This window comes from Salmo trutta, chromosome 37 (genome assembly GCF_901001165.1).
Source record: "Salmo trutta chromosome 37, fSalTru1.1, whole genome shotgun sequence".
NCBI lineage: Eukaryota > Metazoa > Chordata > Actinopteri > Salmoniformes > Salmonidae > Salmo > Salmo trutta.
The window spans coordinates 1639115-1656266 of record NC_042993.1 but is presented as its reverse complement, the minus strand read 5'-3'; the positions used below and the strand labels follow the sequence as shown (position 1 = coordinate 1656266).

Below are 17152 nucleotides of genomic sequence, written 5' to 3'. Positions count from 1 at the left end.
GTAAAATGTTAGTGAAAATAACAGTAGCGAGGCTATTTACAGGTGGTACCAGTACAGAATCAATGTGCGGGGGCACCGGTTAGTCGGGCTAATTGAGGTAATATGTACGTGAATGTATAGTTAAAGTGACTATGCATAGATAATAAACAGAGAGTAGTAGCAGCATGGGGGGACAATGCAAATATTCCGGGTAGCCATTTGATTACCTGTTCAGGAGTCTTATGGCTTGGGGGTAAAAGCTGTTGAGAAGCCTTTTGGTCCTATACTTGGTGCTCCGGTACCGCTTGCCATGTGGTAGTAGAGAGAACAATCTATGACTGGGGTGGCTGGGGTCTTTGACAATTTTTAGGGCCTTCCTTTGACACCGCCTGGTATATAGGTCCTGGATGGCAGGAAGCTTGGCCCCAATGATGTACTGGACCATACGTACTACCCTCTGTACACTACCCACTTGAAGCTCTCCACCTGGTCCACTTTCTTATCCGTATCTTTTTGAAACTGCATTGTTGGTTTGGGGCTCGTAAGTAAGCATTTTACTGTAAGGTCTACATCTGTTGTATTTGGCGCATGTGACTAATAAAATGTGATTTGATTTTGATTTACAGCCCCGTCGATGAGAATGGGGGCGTGCTCTATCCTCCTTTTCCTGTAGTCCACAATCATCTCCTTTGTCTTGATTACGTTGGTTGTTATTCTGGCACCACCCGGCCAGGTCTCTGACGACCTCCCTATCGGCTGTCTCGTCATTGTCGGTGATCAGGCCTACCACTGTTGTGTCGTCTGCAAACTGAATGATGGTGTTGGAGTTGTGCCTAGCCATGCAGTCGTGGGTGAACAGGGAGTACAGGAGGGGACTGAGCACGCACCACTGAGGCTCCCCTGTGTTGAGAATCAGCGTGGCAGATGTGTTGCTACCTACCCTCACCACCTGGGGGCGGTCCGTCAGGAAGTCCAGGATCCAGTTGCAGAGGGAGGTGTTTAGTCCCAGGGTCCTTAGCTTAGTGATGAGCTTTGAGGGGCACTATGGTGTTGAACGCTGAGCTGTAGTCAATGAATAGCATTCTCACGTATGTGTTCCTTTTGTCCAGGTGGGAAAGGGCAGTGTGGAGTGCAATAGAGATTGCATCATCTGTAGATCTGTTTGAGCGGTATGCAAATTGAAGTGGGTCTAGGGTTTCTGGGATAATGGTGTTAATGTAAGACATTACCAGCCTTTCAAAGCACTTCATGGCTACAGACGTGAGTGCTACGGGTCTGTAGTCATTTAGGCAGGTTACCTTAGTGCTCTTGGGCACAGAGACTATGGTGATCTGCTTGAAGCATGTTGGTATTACAGACTCAATCAGGGACATGTTGAAAATGTCAGTGAGACACCTGCCAGTTGGTTAGCACATTCCCGGAGCACACTTCCTGGTAATCCGTCTGGCCCAGCGGCCTTGTGAATGTTGACCTGTTTAAAGGTCTTACTGTGATCACACAGTCATCCGGAACAGCTGATGCTCTCATGCATGCCTCAGTGTTGCTTGCCTCGAGGCGAACATTTTAGTGATTTAGCTCGTCTGGTAGGCTCGTGTCACTGGGCAGCTCGCGGCTGTGCTTCCCTTTGTAGTCTGTAATAGTTTGCAGGCCCTGCCACATCCGACGAGCGTCGATTCAATCGATTCAATCTTAGTCCTGTATTCTCACTTTGCTTGTTTGATGGTTCGTCTGAGGGTATAGCAGGATTTCTTATAAGCTTCCGGGTTAGAGTCCTGCACCTTGAAGGCGGCAGCTCTAACTTTTAGCTCAGTGTGAATGTTGCCTGTAATCCATGGCTTCTGGTTGGGGTATGTACGTACAGTCACTGTGGGGACGACGTCCTCGATGTACTTATTGATAAAGCCAGTGACTGATGTTGTGTGCTCCTCAAGGCCATCGGAAGAATCCCAGAACATATTCCAGTCTGTGCTAGCAAAACAGTCCTGTAGTTTAGCATCTGCTTCATCTGACCACTTTTTTATAGACAGAGTCACTGGTGCTTCCAGCTTTAATTTTTGCCTGTAAGCAGGAATCAGGAGGATAGAATTATGGTCAGATTTGCCAAATGAAGGGCTTTATACGTGTCTCTGTATGTGGAGTAAAGGTGATCTAGAATTTATTTCCCTCTGTTGGCGCATTTAACATGCTGATAGAAATGAGGTAAAACGGATTTAAGTTTCTCTGCATTAAAGTCCCCGGCCACTAGGAACGCCGCCTCTGGGTGAGCGGTTCCCTGTTTGCTTATTTCCTTATACATCTGACTGAATGAGGTCTTAGTGCCAGCATCCGTCTGTGGTGGTAGATAAACAGCCATGAAAAAAATTGATGAAAACTCTCTTGCAAATAGTGTGGTCTACAGCTTGTCATGAGGTACTCTACTTCAGGCAATGGTGTTTCAGATCCAACTCTAGAACAATATTTGTGTTTTATTGTGGTTTGGTTCAGGGCAACGGAAAGAGAATGTACATGTAAGCAGTTAGGGTCTTGAACCAGTATGTGCTGTTTTAACATGCTGACAACAGCATTATGATATTTACCTAATAAAGTTCTTTATATCTGTCTTTCTCCAGTACGGAGGCATTCAGCCCTGAGCGGGGGGCGAGGGAGGGGGCCACCAAGGTCATGATCGTGGTGACGGACGGAGAGTCACATGATGGGGAGGAGCTACCGGACGCTCTGGAGGAGTGTGAGAAGAGAAACATCACCAGATATGCCATCGCTGTGAGTACACACACACACAGAGACGCACACACACACAGAGACGCACACACACACACACAGAGAGACGCATGCACGCACACGCACACTGTTTCATAGAGCACATGAATGCAGCATGCCTGCTACCCCACAAACCCGCTAACCAACAGTCTCACCAACCAACCCCACTCCTGAAATAGCTGTATTGAAACAGCTTTTCCACCATACCACCTCACATACCCTGCATAACGTGAGAGCTAGCCATCCTGCCCATTCAGCCTCAAACTGGCCTGAAATAATGCCTGTGGTCACTAACTGAACCCCTCTGGCTCCTTAAAATAACCCAGTGGGTAACAACAGCTATGTCTTCCTGCCCCACCCCAACCCCCCTAACACACACACAGACACACACATGTACACACACCGTCAATGTCTCGAGTGATGTGGTTTTGGTGGTGTGGTAGAACAGACTCCAGTGGCTGGGTAGTCTGAGACTCCTCCCCAGCCCACAATATAAACACTGGGACCTGCAGAGCCACTGTCACCAGAGGAACCACAATATAAACACTGGGACCTGCAGTGCCAGTCACCAGAGGAAACACAATATAAACACTGGGACCTGCAGAGCCACTGTCACCAGAGGAACCACAATATAAACACTGGGACCTGCAGAGCCACTGCCACCAGAGGAACCACAATATAAACACTGGGACCATAGGATCCACAATATAAACACTGGGACCTGCAGAGCCACTGTCACCAGAGGAACCACAATATAAACACTGGGACCTGCAGAGCCACTACCACCAGAGGAACCACAATATAAACACTGGGACCTGCAGAGCCACTGTCACCAGAGGAACCACAATATAAACACTGGGACCTGCAGAGCCACTGTCACCAGAGGAACCACAATATAAACACTGGGACCTGCAGAGCCACTGCCACCAGAGGAACCACAATATAAACACTGGGACCTACAGAGCCACTGCCACCAGAGGAACCACAATATAAACACTGGGACCTGCAGAGCCACTGCCACCAGAGGAACCACAATATAAACACTGGGACCTGCAGAGCCACTGCCACCAGAGGAACCACAATATAAACACTGGGACCTGCAGAGCCACTGTCACCAGAGGAACCACAATATAAACACTGGGACCTACAGAGCCACTGCCACCAGAGGAACCACAATATAAACACTGGGACCTACAGAGCCACTGCCACCAGAGGAACCACAATATAAACACTGGGACCTGCAGTGCCACTGTCACCAGAGGAACCACAATATAAACACTGGGACCTGCAGAGCCACTGTCACCAGAGGAACCACAATATAAACACTGGGACCTGCAGTGCCACTGTCACCAGAGGAACCACAATATAAACACTGGGACCAGAGGATCCACAATATAAACACTGGGACACTTGAGTGGTTTGTTTGATCTGGCATAACTGGACAGGGGAAAGCAAGGGTTCTTGCGTTTTCGTTTTCACCCATTAAAGCCTGTTCCATGAATGATAATGACTCATTTTCTAACAAGACTGAAGAGTCTAGATCCTTGTGGGGTTAAGTAGTGTTTTGCGTTGTAGGTAGCCAGACACAGATATTTATGAAGTGGTCAGATCACCTTATACTGTAGCCTATACAGACAACATGTGAAGGAGAGAGACGGGGGGACTGAGAGAGGGAAAGACGGGAGACTGAGAGAGAGAGAAACGGGGGGACTGAGAGAGGGAAAGACGGGGGACTGCGAAAGAGAGAGAGAGACGGGGGACAGAGAGAGAGACAGGGGGACAGAGAGAGAGAGAAATGGGGGGACTGAGAGAGAGAGAGAAATGGGGGGACTGAGAGAGAGAGAGAAACGGGGGGACAGAGAGAGAGAGAGAGAGAGAGAGAGATGGGGGGACTGAGAGGGAGAGAGACGGGGGGACTGAGAGAGAGAGAGAGAGTGAGAGATGGGCCTACAGCAGCACCTAGATCTTCTGCACAGATTCTGTCAGACCTGGGCCCTGACAGTAAATCTTAGTAAGACAAAAAGAATGGTGTTCTAAAAAAGGTCCAGTTGCCAGGACCACAAATACAAATTCCATCTAGACACCGTTGCCCTAGAGCACACAAAAAACTATACATACCTCGGCCTAAACATCAGCACCACAGGTAACTTCCACAAAGCTGTGAACGATCTGAGAGACAAGGCAAGAAGGGCCTTCTACGTCATCAAAAGGAACATAAAATGTAACATACTAATTAGGATCTGGCTAAAAATACTTAAATCAGTTATAGGACCCATTGCCCTTTATGGTTGTGAGGTCTGGGGTCCGCTCACCAACCAAGAATTCACAAAATGGGACAAACACCAAATTGAGACTCTGCATGCAGAATTCTGCAAAAATATATTTTGTGTACAACATAAAACACCAAATAATGCATGCAGAGTAGAATTAGGCCGATACCTGCTAATTATCAAAATCCAGAAAAGAGCCGTTAAATTCTACAACCACCTAAAAGGAAGCGATTCCCAAACCTTCCATAACAAAGTCATCACCTACAGAGAGATTAACCTGGAGAAGAGTCCCCTAAGCAAGCTGGTCCTGGGGCTCTGTTCACAAATACAAACAGAGCCCCAGGACAGCAACACAATTAGACCGAACCAAATCATGAGAAAACAAAAACAATATTACTTGCCACATTGGGAAGAATTAACAAAAAAACAGAGCAAACTAGAATGCTATTTGGTCCTAAACAGAGAGTACACAGTGGCAGAATAACTGACCACCGTGACTGACCTAGACTTAAGGAAAGCTTTGACTATGTCCAGACTCAGTGAGCATAGCATTTAGACAAACTCCCATATATGTTTGGTGAAATACCACAGTGTGCCATCACAGCAGCAAGATTTGTGACCTGTTGCCACAAAAAAGGGCAACCAGTGAAGAACATACACCATTGTAAATACAACCAATATTTATGTTTATTTTCCCTGTAAACATGTTTCCCGCCAATAAAACCCCTTAAATTGGAGAGAGAGAGAGAGAGAGAGAGAGAGAGAGAGAGAGGGAGTCTTGGTGCTGAAACGTGGTTTCACTGTGACGGCTGCAATGTTTTGATGTTGTTGCTCTCTGTCCTGCTGCCAGTGTGTGTAGGACAGAAAACAGCCCTTTGGGGAGAGCAGAGCAACAAGCTCTCTAAAATAACAGCCTGAGTCGTGTTTTATACATCAGCCTGCCTGCCTGCCGACTCACACAGAATTTACAGTCAACAAGGGGAGGGGTCAAAGGGTGTGTGTTTGTCTGTTTGCGAGTTTGTTTGTGTGCATGTGCCTGTGCATGTGTGTGTATATATGTGCAGTAGCTATACTGTATATTTTGAATACTTAACAAGCTACCTCCCGCTGTCTGTATTTCTGTCCTCTCTCTCCGTTCGTGACTCTGAGGACAAACCAGCAGCAGCTGGCAAGACCAACGGAATTTCTCTGCTTCTATAAGATCTTCATGTATTCATCTCTCTCTCCCTCCATCCGTCCCTCCCTCCCTCCCTCCTTCCCTCCCTCCCTCTGTCCCCTTTGAAAACAGAGAATTTCCTTAGTTAAGTTGGCAGCCAGTGACAGGGAAGGATTGTTGGGATTGGGTTTCTGGGGAGGAATGTGCTCCTTACTGCAGTGTTTAGGTTATTCTATATTACAGACTACTAACTGTAGCTGTTACTATAGCCTCCTCACACTAGAGAGCCCTACCACACCAGCCATCTCTCTCCTCCCTGTCTGGACCAATTCTTTCATTTCACGGTTTGCTAGAGCAGTATTTCCCAAACATTTTAGCTGACTCCATTTTTAGAAACTTCCTTAGTTAGAACCCTATGGACAGTATCTGTTTTAAGACACCCCCTTAGTTAGAACCCTACGGACAGTATCTGTTTTAAGACACCCCCTTAGTTAGAACCCTACGGACAGTATCTGTTTTAAGACACCCCCTTAGTTAGAACCCTACGGACAGTATCTGTTTTAAGACACCCCCTTAGTTAGAACCCTACGGACAGTATCTGTTTTAAGACACCCCCTTAGTTAGAACCCTACGGACAGTATCTGTTTTAAGACACCCCCTTAGTTAGAACCCTACGTACATTATCTGTTTTTTTTTCTCTTTTAAGGGCTTACACTCTGCATATCTGGCTGTCTCTCTGTGGTTGTCCTTGATTCAGGTTATGTCCTCTACTGTACTGTATGGGGTTGGTGTTGGCAGCTCTCTCTCTGTCCTCTCAGATTGTCCTGACTCAGTAATATCTCTCCCTCTATATAAATGTTCTCTGTCCCTGTGAAACATGGAGGAGTTATTGGCGGAAGACGTAGAGAATTGTCTGTTAATGTTATCTCTCGCTCTACCTTTCACTTTTTCTGTTCCTTACATTTAACCCCTTTTTTCTCTCCCTTTTGTTTTTCTACCCTTCCCTTTACCCCTTTCTTTCTCTCTCCCCCCTCTCTCTTCCTCTCTCTTTCCCTTTCTCCCTCCCCCTTTATCTCTCCCCCTCTCTTTCCTCATCCCTTTCTCTCTCCCTCCCCTTTATCTCCCCCCTCTCTTTCCTCATCCCTTTCTCTCTTCCTCCCCTTTATCTCTCCCCCTCTTTCCTCATCCCTTTCTCTCTCCCTCCCCTTTATCTCTCCCCCTCTCTTCCCTCATCCCTTTCTCTCTCCCTCCCCTTTATCTCCCCCCTCTCTTTCCTCATCCCTCTCTCTCTTCCTCCCCTTTATCTCTCCCCCTCTTTCCTCATCCCTTTCTCTCTCCCTCCCATTTATCTCTCCCCCCTCTCTTTCCTCATCCCTTTCTCTTTCCCTCCCCTTTATCTCCCCCCTCTCTTTCCTCATCCCTTTCTCTTTCCCTCCCCCTTTATCTCTCCCCCCTCTCTTTCCTCATCCCTTTCTCTTTTCTCATCCCTTTCTCTCTCCCTCCCCCTTTATCTATCTCCCCTCTCTTTCCTCATCCCTTTCTCTCTCCCTCCCCCTTTCTCTCCCCCCTCTTTCCTCATCCCTTTCTCTCTCCCTCCCCCTTTATCTCTCCCCCTCTTTCCTCATCCCTTTCTCTCTCCCTCCCCTTTATCTCTCCCCCCTCTCTTTCCTCATCCCTTTCTCTTTCCCTCCCCCTTTATCTCTCCCCCCTCTCTTTCCTCATCCCTTTCTCTTTTCTCATCCCTTTCTCTCTCCCTCCCCCTTTATCTATCTCCCCTCTCTTTCCTCATCCCTTTCTCTCTCCCTCCCCCTTTCTCTCCCCCCTCTTTCCTCATCCCTTTCTCTCTCCCTCCCCCTTTATCTCACCCCCTCTCTTCCCTCATCCCTTTCTCTCTCCCTCCCCCTTTACCTCTCCCCCCTCTCTTTCCTCATCCCTCTCTCTCTCCCTCCCCTTTATCTCCCCCCTCTCTTTCCTCATCCATTTCTCTCTCCCTCCCCCTTTATCTCTCCCCCCTCTCTTTCCTCATCCCTTTCTCTCTCCCTCCCCCTTTATCTCACCCCCCTCTCTTCCCTCATCCCTTTCTCTCTCCCTCCCCCTTTACCTCTCCCCCCTCTCTTTCCTCATCCCTCTCTCTCTCCCTCCCCTTTATCTCCCCCCCTCTCTTTCCTCATCCATTTCTCTCTCCCTCCCCTTTATCTCTCCCCCCTCTCTTTCCTCATCCCTTTCTCTTTCCCTCCCCCTTTATCTCTCCCCCCTCTCTTTCCTCATCCCTTTCTCTTTTCTCATCCCTTTCTCTCTCCCTCCCCCTTTATCTATCTCCCCTCTCTTTCCTCATCCCTTTCTCTCTCCCTCCCCCTTTCTCTCCCCCCTCTTTCCTCATCCCTTTCTCTCTCCCTCCCCCTTTATCTCACCCCCTCTCTTCCCTCATCCCTTTCTCTCTCCCTCCCCCTTTACCTCTCCCCCCTCTCTTTCCTCATCCCTCTCTCTCCCTCCCCTTTATCTCCCCCCTCTCTTTCCTCATCCATTTCTCTCTCCCTCCCCCTTTATCTCTCCCCCCTCTCTTTTCTCATCCCTTTCTCTCTCCCTCCAGGTATTGGGTCACTACATCCGCAGGCAGCAGGACCCAGAGACATTTATCAGTGAGATCAAGTACATCGCCAGCGACCCTGACGACAAATACTTCTTCAACGTGACTGACGAGGCGGCGCTCAACGACATCGTAGATGCACTAGGAGACCGCATCTTCACTCTAGAGGGTGAGACGGAGAGAGGGAGAGTAAGGGGGAGTGGGAGGAGAGGAGAGGAGGGAGGGAGGTGAAAGAGCGGGAAAGAGAAAGGAGGAGAAAGGGTGTCTGTGTTCTGGAGACAGGGAGGGACTGCTTTCTGATTTAGCCAGGAGAAAGTTAGTAGAGAGAGGGATGTTACTCTCTTTCAATTGAGAAAGAGGCAAAAAAGTGGGAATAGTGCTACATTTAATCCTAGATGGAATGAAAGAGGAAGGGATGGATAGATGCCACTACCTTGAAAAGGAAAGAAGGGCGGGAGCAGCTATCACAACACTTACAGGAACAAGGGAGATAGACTGAGAAATGATGCCACCCTGAAGTCTGTAGGGAGCAAGGGAGGAAGGGAGAGAAGGAAATGAGAGGAGGAGGTAGATTCTGTATACCACCTGGGTTCTTGAGTGAGGAGGGAGAAAGAGAGCACTAACCTGTGGCATCTAGATAGTGGCAGATTGGGGAGGGGAAGGAAGGGAGGGGATTTATGGAGAAAATGTGAAAGGGGGATAAAAATAAAAAAGAACAGTATTTGAATTGAGGAGGGAGTGTTCATGTGTCAGAGTGGGCAGCACTGGATGCCACATTTAGTCCCATCACGGTATTCATGTGTCAGCCACCTGGCACTGGCAGAACAAACATTAATCAAACATTCAACTAAACTTCCTCTGAGAGTTAGGGTTAGGGTAACCCTGTTCCGCTTTCACCTCAGCAGAGGTCCCATTAGCCCCTCACTCAGTCACTGAACCCCCCCACCACACAGATATGTGGTTGGGCACAGAAACATGAGAGGGTGAGACTCGTGACTTTAATAAAATGACATGACATGAAATAATAGCTTGGAGACAGAGAGATCTGCTCAACTCGATTTTTGTGTTGGATACTACTGAAAATGTGCTAGAAAGGTTTGTTAAACGTTGTTTTGATGTTTCTGTTTCATCACAGGGACGCTGGGGTACAACGAGAGCTCCTTCAAGTTAGAGATGTCCCAGATCGGCTTCTCCACACACGTTCTCGATGTGAGTCCACTATGTGTGTGTGTGCGTGTCATGTCATTGACTTGAATTTCTGATCTTTCATTGTACTGTATGTTTATCCCCCCTCCCCCCTCTCCCATGCGTGTGTTCCAGGATGGGATCCTGTTTGGGATGGTGGGGGCGTATGACTGGGATGGAGGGGTGCTGAAGGAGGGCGCTGAGGGCCGCATCATGCCCACCAGAGAGGCCTTTGAGTCTGAGTTCCCCCAGGAGCTCAAGAACCACGCTGCCTATCTGGGTGACTTAACTTATTTACGTTACGCTATGTACACTTTACATTACACCGTTTTACACATAATACTACTAAACTTATCACTGTTTTACACGTAATACTACTAAACTTATCACTGTTTTACACGTAATACTACTAAACTTATCGCTGTTTTACACGTAATACTACTAAATGTATCACTGTTTTACACATAATACTACTAAACGTATCACTGTTTTACACGTAATACTACTAAACTTATCACTGTTTTACACGTAATACTACTAAATGTATCACTGTTTTACACGTAATACTACTAAACTTATCACTGTTTTACACGTAATACTACTAAATGTATCACTGTTTTACACATAATACTACTAAACTTATCACTGTTTTACACGTAATACTACTAAATGTATCACTGTTTTACACGTAATACTACTAAACTTATCACTGTTTTACACGTAATACTACTAAATGTATCACTGTTTTACACATAATACTACTAAACTTATCACTGTTTTACACATAATACTACTAAACGTATCACTGTTTTACACATAATACTACTAAACGTATCACTGTTTTACACGTAATACTACTAAACGTATCACTGTTTTACACGTAATACTACTAAATGTATCACTGTTTTACACATAATACTACTAAACGTATCACTGTTTTACACATAATACTACTAAACGTATCACTGTTTTACACGTAATACTACTAAACGTATCACTGTTTTACACATAATACTACTAAATGTATCACTGTTTTACACATAATACTACTAAACGTATCACTGTTTTACACATAATACTACTAAACGTATCACTGTTTTACACGTAATAGTACTAAACGTATCACTGTTTTACACGTAATAGTACTAAACGTATCACTGTTTTACACATAATACTAATAAAATTATCACTGTTTTACACGTAATACTACTAAACGTATCACGGATTTACACAATCATTTTTGTTTCCATACCTAATGTGTCTCCAGGCATCTGTATGACCTGTGAGATATTTGAATCCTATGCAAATATTATGTAATTTGTGGATCTAATTAAAGTGTGTGTGTGTGTGTGTGTTTAGGCTACACAGTGTCGTCAGTGATAGTGGGAGACTGGAGGAGGCTGTATGTGGCTGGAGCTCCCAGGTTCAAACACAAAGGAAAGGTCATTCTGTTTGAACTGAGCAACAATGGAGATGTCAACATTGCACAGGCCCTCAATGGAGAACAGGTAGTGTGTGTGTGTGTGTGTGTGTGTGTGTGTGTGTGTGTGTGTGTGTGTGTGTGTGTGTGTGTGTGTGTGTGTGTGTGTGCCTCATTGGATGTATCTATCAATCAAACTCTCACTCACCCCCTCTCCCCTTCTCCTCACCGCCACCATACCCCTCTCTCTCTCTCTCTCTCTCTCTCTCTCTCTCTCTCTCTCTCTCTCTCTCTCTCTCTCTCTCTCTCTCTGTAGATTGGGTCGTACTATGGCAGTGAGGTGTGTGGGTTGGACGTGGACCAGGATGGCATTACTGATGTTCTGCTGGTGGCAGCACCCATGTACCTGGGCCCTGGCAACAAGGAGGCAGGCAGAGTCTACATCTACTCCCTCAGTGGGGTGAGACAGGGGGGAGTAGTGGGGGAGGACTGGGCTGGTGTCAGGAAGAGGGGGAGTTGGGTGAGAGATGGGCGAAGGGGGGAGATAGAGTTAAGGGAGGGGAAAGGGGTTGAGGATATTAGCGGATAAGAAGAGGAATGTCTGGGAGATGCTGACTCTGACTCTCTCTCTCTCTACTCTGCCTGTCTTTCTCTCTCTACTCTGCCTCTCTCACTCTCTCTCCATTTCTCTCTCTCTCTCTCTCTCTCTCTCTCTCTCTCTGTCTCTCTCTCTCTCAGGAGGAGGTGTTTGTGTCTAACGGTACTCTGAAGGCAGAGGATAGGTCCCAGGATGCTAGGTTTGGCTACGCCCTGGCCTCCGCCCCAGACCTCAACCATGACGGGTACACTGACCTGCTGGTGGGGGCACCCCTAGAGGACGGACACAATGGGGCCATATACGTCTACCACGGCCAGGGAATACACATTATCCACAACTACAAACAGGTAGACATACACATCATCCACAACTACAAACAGGTAGAGAAAGAAGTGTCACCAGAAGTATAGGTGGAGTCCATCCCTGTGAAAAGAAAAGTGAAGATTTGTTTTTAAAGTGATATCATTCTTAGCTATAGTTTTTCCATTGACCTCATTCTACGTCTCTCTCCACTACTTCTCCACCCTCTTCTCTCCACCTCCTTGCTCACCTCTCCTTCTCCCTGTAGCGTATCGCAGGGTCGTCCCTGTCCCCCTCTCTGCAGTATTTTGGGCGCAGTGTGAGTGCCAGATTGGACCTGGATGGAGATGGTCTGTTAGACCTGGCTGTGGGGGCCCAGGGCAGTGCTGTACTACTCAGGTAAGAAAGGAGGGATGATGAGAGGTGGAGGAATGAAGAGGAGGGGAGGGGAGGGATAAATTGACTTGACTGTGGAGTATTTCTTTTAAATGTGATGATGATCGTCATCATTGAATGATCAATTCTCCCTCCCCTCTCTCCAGTTCTCGTAGTATAGTCCAGATCAACATGAGTCTGTCCTTCCAGCCCCACTCAATCAACGTCATCCAGAAGACGTGTCAGAGAGGAGGGAGGGAGTCTGCCTGTCTCAACGCTACAGCCTGCTTCCTGGCTCTGTCCCGCTCCCCTGGAACTCACAGCAACAGCTTCGGTAAGGGAGGGGGAGGGAGTGGGTGAGGGAGGGGAGAGAGGGAGGGGCAGGGAGGGGAGGGGACTGGAGAGAGTAATGGGGAGGGAGAGACGAGGGGGAGAGAGGGGGAAGGAGATAGGAGGGAGGGAGTCTGCCTGTTAGATTTGATAGATTTGTTATCAACACTAACATCCTCTTCTCCCTCCTCCTCAGAGCTGTCGGTGGTGGCCATGTTGGATGAGAGAAAGTTGACAGCGAGGGCGTTGTTTGACGACAGCAACCAGAGACAGACACAGCTGGGGGTCAGAGTTCACACAGGAGAGAACGTCTGCCACAACCTGCCCTTCCATGTGTTTGTGAGTATGACACACACACCAGAGCTCAGCTGGTAGAGCATGGTGCTTGCAACGCCAGGATAGTGGGTTCAATTCCCGGGACCAAACAGTGACCATACATACTTTTTTGTATGCACGATTGACTGTAAGCCGTGGCATATATACACACACACACACACACACACACACACACACACACACACACACACACACACATGCCCTGACACAAACACACAACCAGGAGGAGAAGCACTGAGACGGTTCAGGAAAATTCAGGGCCGTCACAATGTACACGCTACTGCCACAACCTGCCCTTCTATATGTCACACACAATGCCAAAACACACATTTGCACACATCCTTCACCCCGACCGACACACACAATCTACATGCTGAAACACTACATTCTGTTGATATTGACCTCTAACCCTTTGTCTCTGTCTGTGATAGGACACAGCTGACTACATCCGTCCAATCAGCTTCTCCCTGCGCTTTAAGATCAACGACACAGAGAGTGGCCCAGTGCTGGACGAAGGCTGGCCCACCACCTTCAAGAGATCGGTCAGTGTGTGGGGTGTGTGTGGGGTGTGTGTGGGGTGCTCGTAGCATCCTGGCCAAATTGTATGATGTAATGTACTGTTACTGTACGTTATTTACAGTATTACTCTGGCACCTCCATTTCAAATACTGTACATTGATGTCTCCAGATTACGTTCTTCAAAGACTGTGGTGAGGATGATGTGTGTGTCACTGATCTGGTGCTGCAGGCTCACATGGACATCTCTGGGACAAGGTACATCTCACACACACAAACACACATGAACACATGTGCACACACACATGGACACACACGTATAGACACACACACACCTGATCAAAAATGTTAATCTCTTTTTTGTGTCCAGTCAACACACAATCAGCCAAACAATTACTAAGTCAAGCGTTCCTGTTGTATTCATATATTAATGTTGTGTAGTTGTTGTATTCATGTTGTGTAGTTGTTGTATTCATGTTGTGTAGTTGTTGTATTCATGTTGTGTAGTTGTTGTATTCATGTTGTGTAGTAGTTATGTAGTAGTTGTATGAATGTCTGAATGTAACTCCTCTCTACAGACAGCAGCCCTATGTGATCCGTAGCCCTCGCAGACGTCTGGCTGTAGAAGTCCAGCTGCAGAACAGACTGGAGAACGCCTATAACACCAGCCTAACACTGCACTACTCACACAACCTCCACTTCTCTAGTCTCAGCATACGGGTACGAAGCACACACACACACACACACACATTTACATTTTTACATTTAAGTCATTTAGCAGACGCTCTTATCCAGAGCGACTTATAAATTGGTGCATTCACCTTATGATATCCAGTGGAACAACCACTTAGAAGGATTACTTTATCCTATCCTAGGTATTCCTTAAAAAGAGGTGGGGTTTCAGGTGTCTCCGGAAGGTGGTGATTGACTCCGCTGTCCTGGCGTCGTGAGGGAGCTTGTTCCACCATAGGGGTGCCAGAGCAGCGAACAGTTTTGACTGGGCTGAGCGGGAACTGTGCTTCCGCAGAGGTAGGGGGGCCAGCAGGCCAGAGGTGGATGAACGCAGTGCCCTTGTTTGGGTGTAGGGCCTGATCAGAGCCTGAAGGTACGGAGGTGCCGTTCCCCTCACAGCTCCGTAGGCAAGCACCATGGTCTTGTAGCGGAAGCCAGTGGAGAGAGCGGAGGGGCGGGGCGACGTGAGAGAACTTGGGGAGGTTGAACACCAGACGGGCTGCGGCGTTCTGGATGAGTTGTAGGGGTTTAATGGCACAGGCAGGGAGCCCAGCCAACAGCGAGTTGCAGTAATCCAGACCGGAGATGACAAGTGCCTGGATTAGGACCTGCGCCGCTTCCTGTGTGAGGCAGGGTCGTACTCTGCGAATGTTGTAGAGCATGAACCTACAGGATCGGGTCACCGCCTTGATGTTAGTGGAGAACAACAGGGTGTTGTCCAGGGTCACGCCAAGGTTCTTAGCACTCTGGGAGGAGGACACAATGGAGTTGTCAACCGTGATGGCGAGATCATGGAACGGGCAGTCCTTCCCCGGGAGGAAGAGCAGCTCCGTCTTGCCGAGGTTCAGCTTGAGGTGGTGATCCGTCATCCACACTGATATGTCTGCCAGACATGCAGAGATGCGATTCGCCACCTGGTTATCAGAAGGGGGAAAGGAGAAGATTAATTGTGTGTCGTCTGCATAGCAATGATAGGAGAGACCATGTGAGGATATGACAGAGCCAAGTGACTTTGTGTATAGCGAGAATAGGAGAGGGCCTAGAACAGAGCCCTGGGGGACACCAATGGTGAGAGCACGTGGTGCGGAGACAGATTCTCGCCACGCCACCTGGTAGGAGCGACCTGTCAGGTAGGACGCAATCCAAGTGTGGGCCGCGCCGGAGATGCCCAACTCGGAGAGGGTGGAGAGGAGGATCTGATGGTTCACAGTATCAAAGGCAGCAGATAGGTCTAGAAGGATGAGAGCAGAGGAGAGAGAGTTAGCTTTAGCAGTGCGGAGAGCCTCCGTGACACAGAGAAGAGCAGTCTCAGTTGAATGACCAGTCTTGAAACCTGACTGATTTGGATCAAGAAGGTCATTCTGAGAGAGATAGCAGGAGAGCTGGCCAAGGACGGCACGTTCAAGAGTTTTGGAGAGAAAAGAAAGAAGGGATACTGGTCTGTAGTTGTTGACATCGGAGGGATCGAGTGTAGGTTTTTTCAGAAGGGGTGCAACTCTCGCTCTCTTGAAGACGGAAGGGACGTAGCCAGCGGTCAAGGATGAGTTGATGAGTGAGGTGAGGTAAGGGAGAAGGTCTCCGGAAATGGTCTGGAGAAGAGAGGAGGGGATAGGGTCAAGCGGGCAGGTTGTTGGGCGGCCGGCCGTCACAAGACGCGAGATTTCATCTGGAGAAAGAGGGGAGAAAGAGGGGAGAAAGAGGTCATAGCACAGGGTAGGGCAGTGTGAGCAGGACCAGCAGTGTCGTTTGACACAAACGAGGATCGGATGTCGTCGACCTTCTTTTCAAAATGGTTGACGAAGTCATCCGCAGAGAGGGAGGAGGGGGGAGGGGAGGAGGATTCAGGAGGGAGGAGAAGGTGGCAAAGAGCTTCCTAGGGTTAGAGGCAGATGCATGGAATTTAGAGTGGTAGAAAGTGGCTTTAGCAGCAGAGACAGAAGAGGAAAATGTAGAGAGGAGGGAGTGAAAGGATGCCAGGTCCGCAGGGAGGCGAGTTTTCCTCCATTTCCGCTCGGCTGCCCGGAGCCCTGTTCTGTGAGCTCGCAATGAGTTGTCGAGCCACGGAGCAGGAGGGGAGGACCGAGCCGGCCTGGAGGATAGGGGACATAGAGAGTCAAAGGATGCAGAAAGGGAGGAGAGTAGGGTTGAGGAGGCAGAATCAGGAGATAGGTTGGAGAAGGTTTGAGCAGAGGGAAGAGATGATAGGATGGAAGAGGAGAGAGTAGCGGGAGAGAGCGAAGGTTGCGACGGCGCAATACCATCCGAGTAGGGGCAGAGTGAGAAGTGTTGGATGAGAGCGAGAGGGAAAAGGATACAAGGTAGTGGTCGGAGACTTGGAGGGGAGTTGCAATGAGATTAGTGGAAGAACAGCATCTAGTAAAGATGAGGTCAAGCGTATTGCCTGCCTTGTGAGTAGGGGGGGAAGGTGAGAGGGTGAGGTCAAAAGAGGAGAGCAGTGGAAAGAAGGAGGCAGAGAGGAATGAGTCAAAGGTAGACGTGGGGAGGTTAAAGTCACCCAGAACTGTGAGAGGTGAGCCATCCTCAGGAAAGGAACTTATCAAGGCGTCAAGCTCGTTGATGAACTCTCCAAGGGAACCTGACAAACAAACAA

At 48.2% G+C, this 17152-nt stretch overlaps 1 protein-coding gene across 1 annotated transcript in view; it reads left to right on the top strand.

Moving 5' to 3' along the window:
- The window catches only part of LOC115176354 (integrin alpha-10), a 50580-nt gene that overhangs the window by 27760 nt on the left and 5668 nt on the right, over positions 1-17152 (top strand). The window contains exons 8-20 of the mRNA XM_029736284.1: positions 2589-2739; positions 8753-8918; positions 9885-9958; positions 10070-10214; positions 11294-11442; positions 11671-11814; positions 12093-12299; positions 12521-12651; positions 12795-12961; positions 13154-13296; positions 13725-13835; positions 13982-14067; positions 14388-14529. Coding sequence (XP_029592144.1) covers positions 2589-2739; positions 8753-8918; positions 9885-9958; positions 10070-10214; positions 11294-11442; positions 11671-11814; positions 12093-12299; positions 12521-12651; positions 12795-12961; positions 13154-13296; positions 13725-13835; positions 13982-14067; positions 14388-14529 — 1816 coding nt within the window. The remainder of the gene's footprint in view (positions 1-2588; positions 2740-8752; positions 8919-9884; positions 9959-10069; positions 10215-11293; positions 11443-11670; positions 11815-12092; positions 12300-12520; positions 12652-12794; positions 12962-13153; positions 13297-13724; positions 13836-13981; positions 14068-14387; positions 14530-17152) is intronic.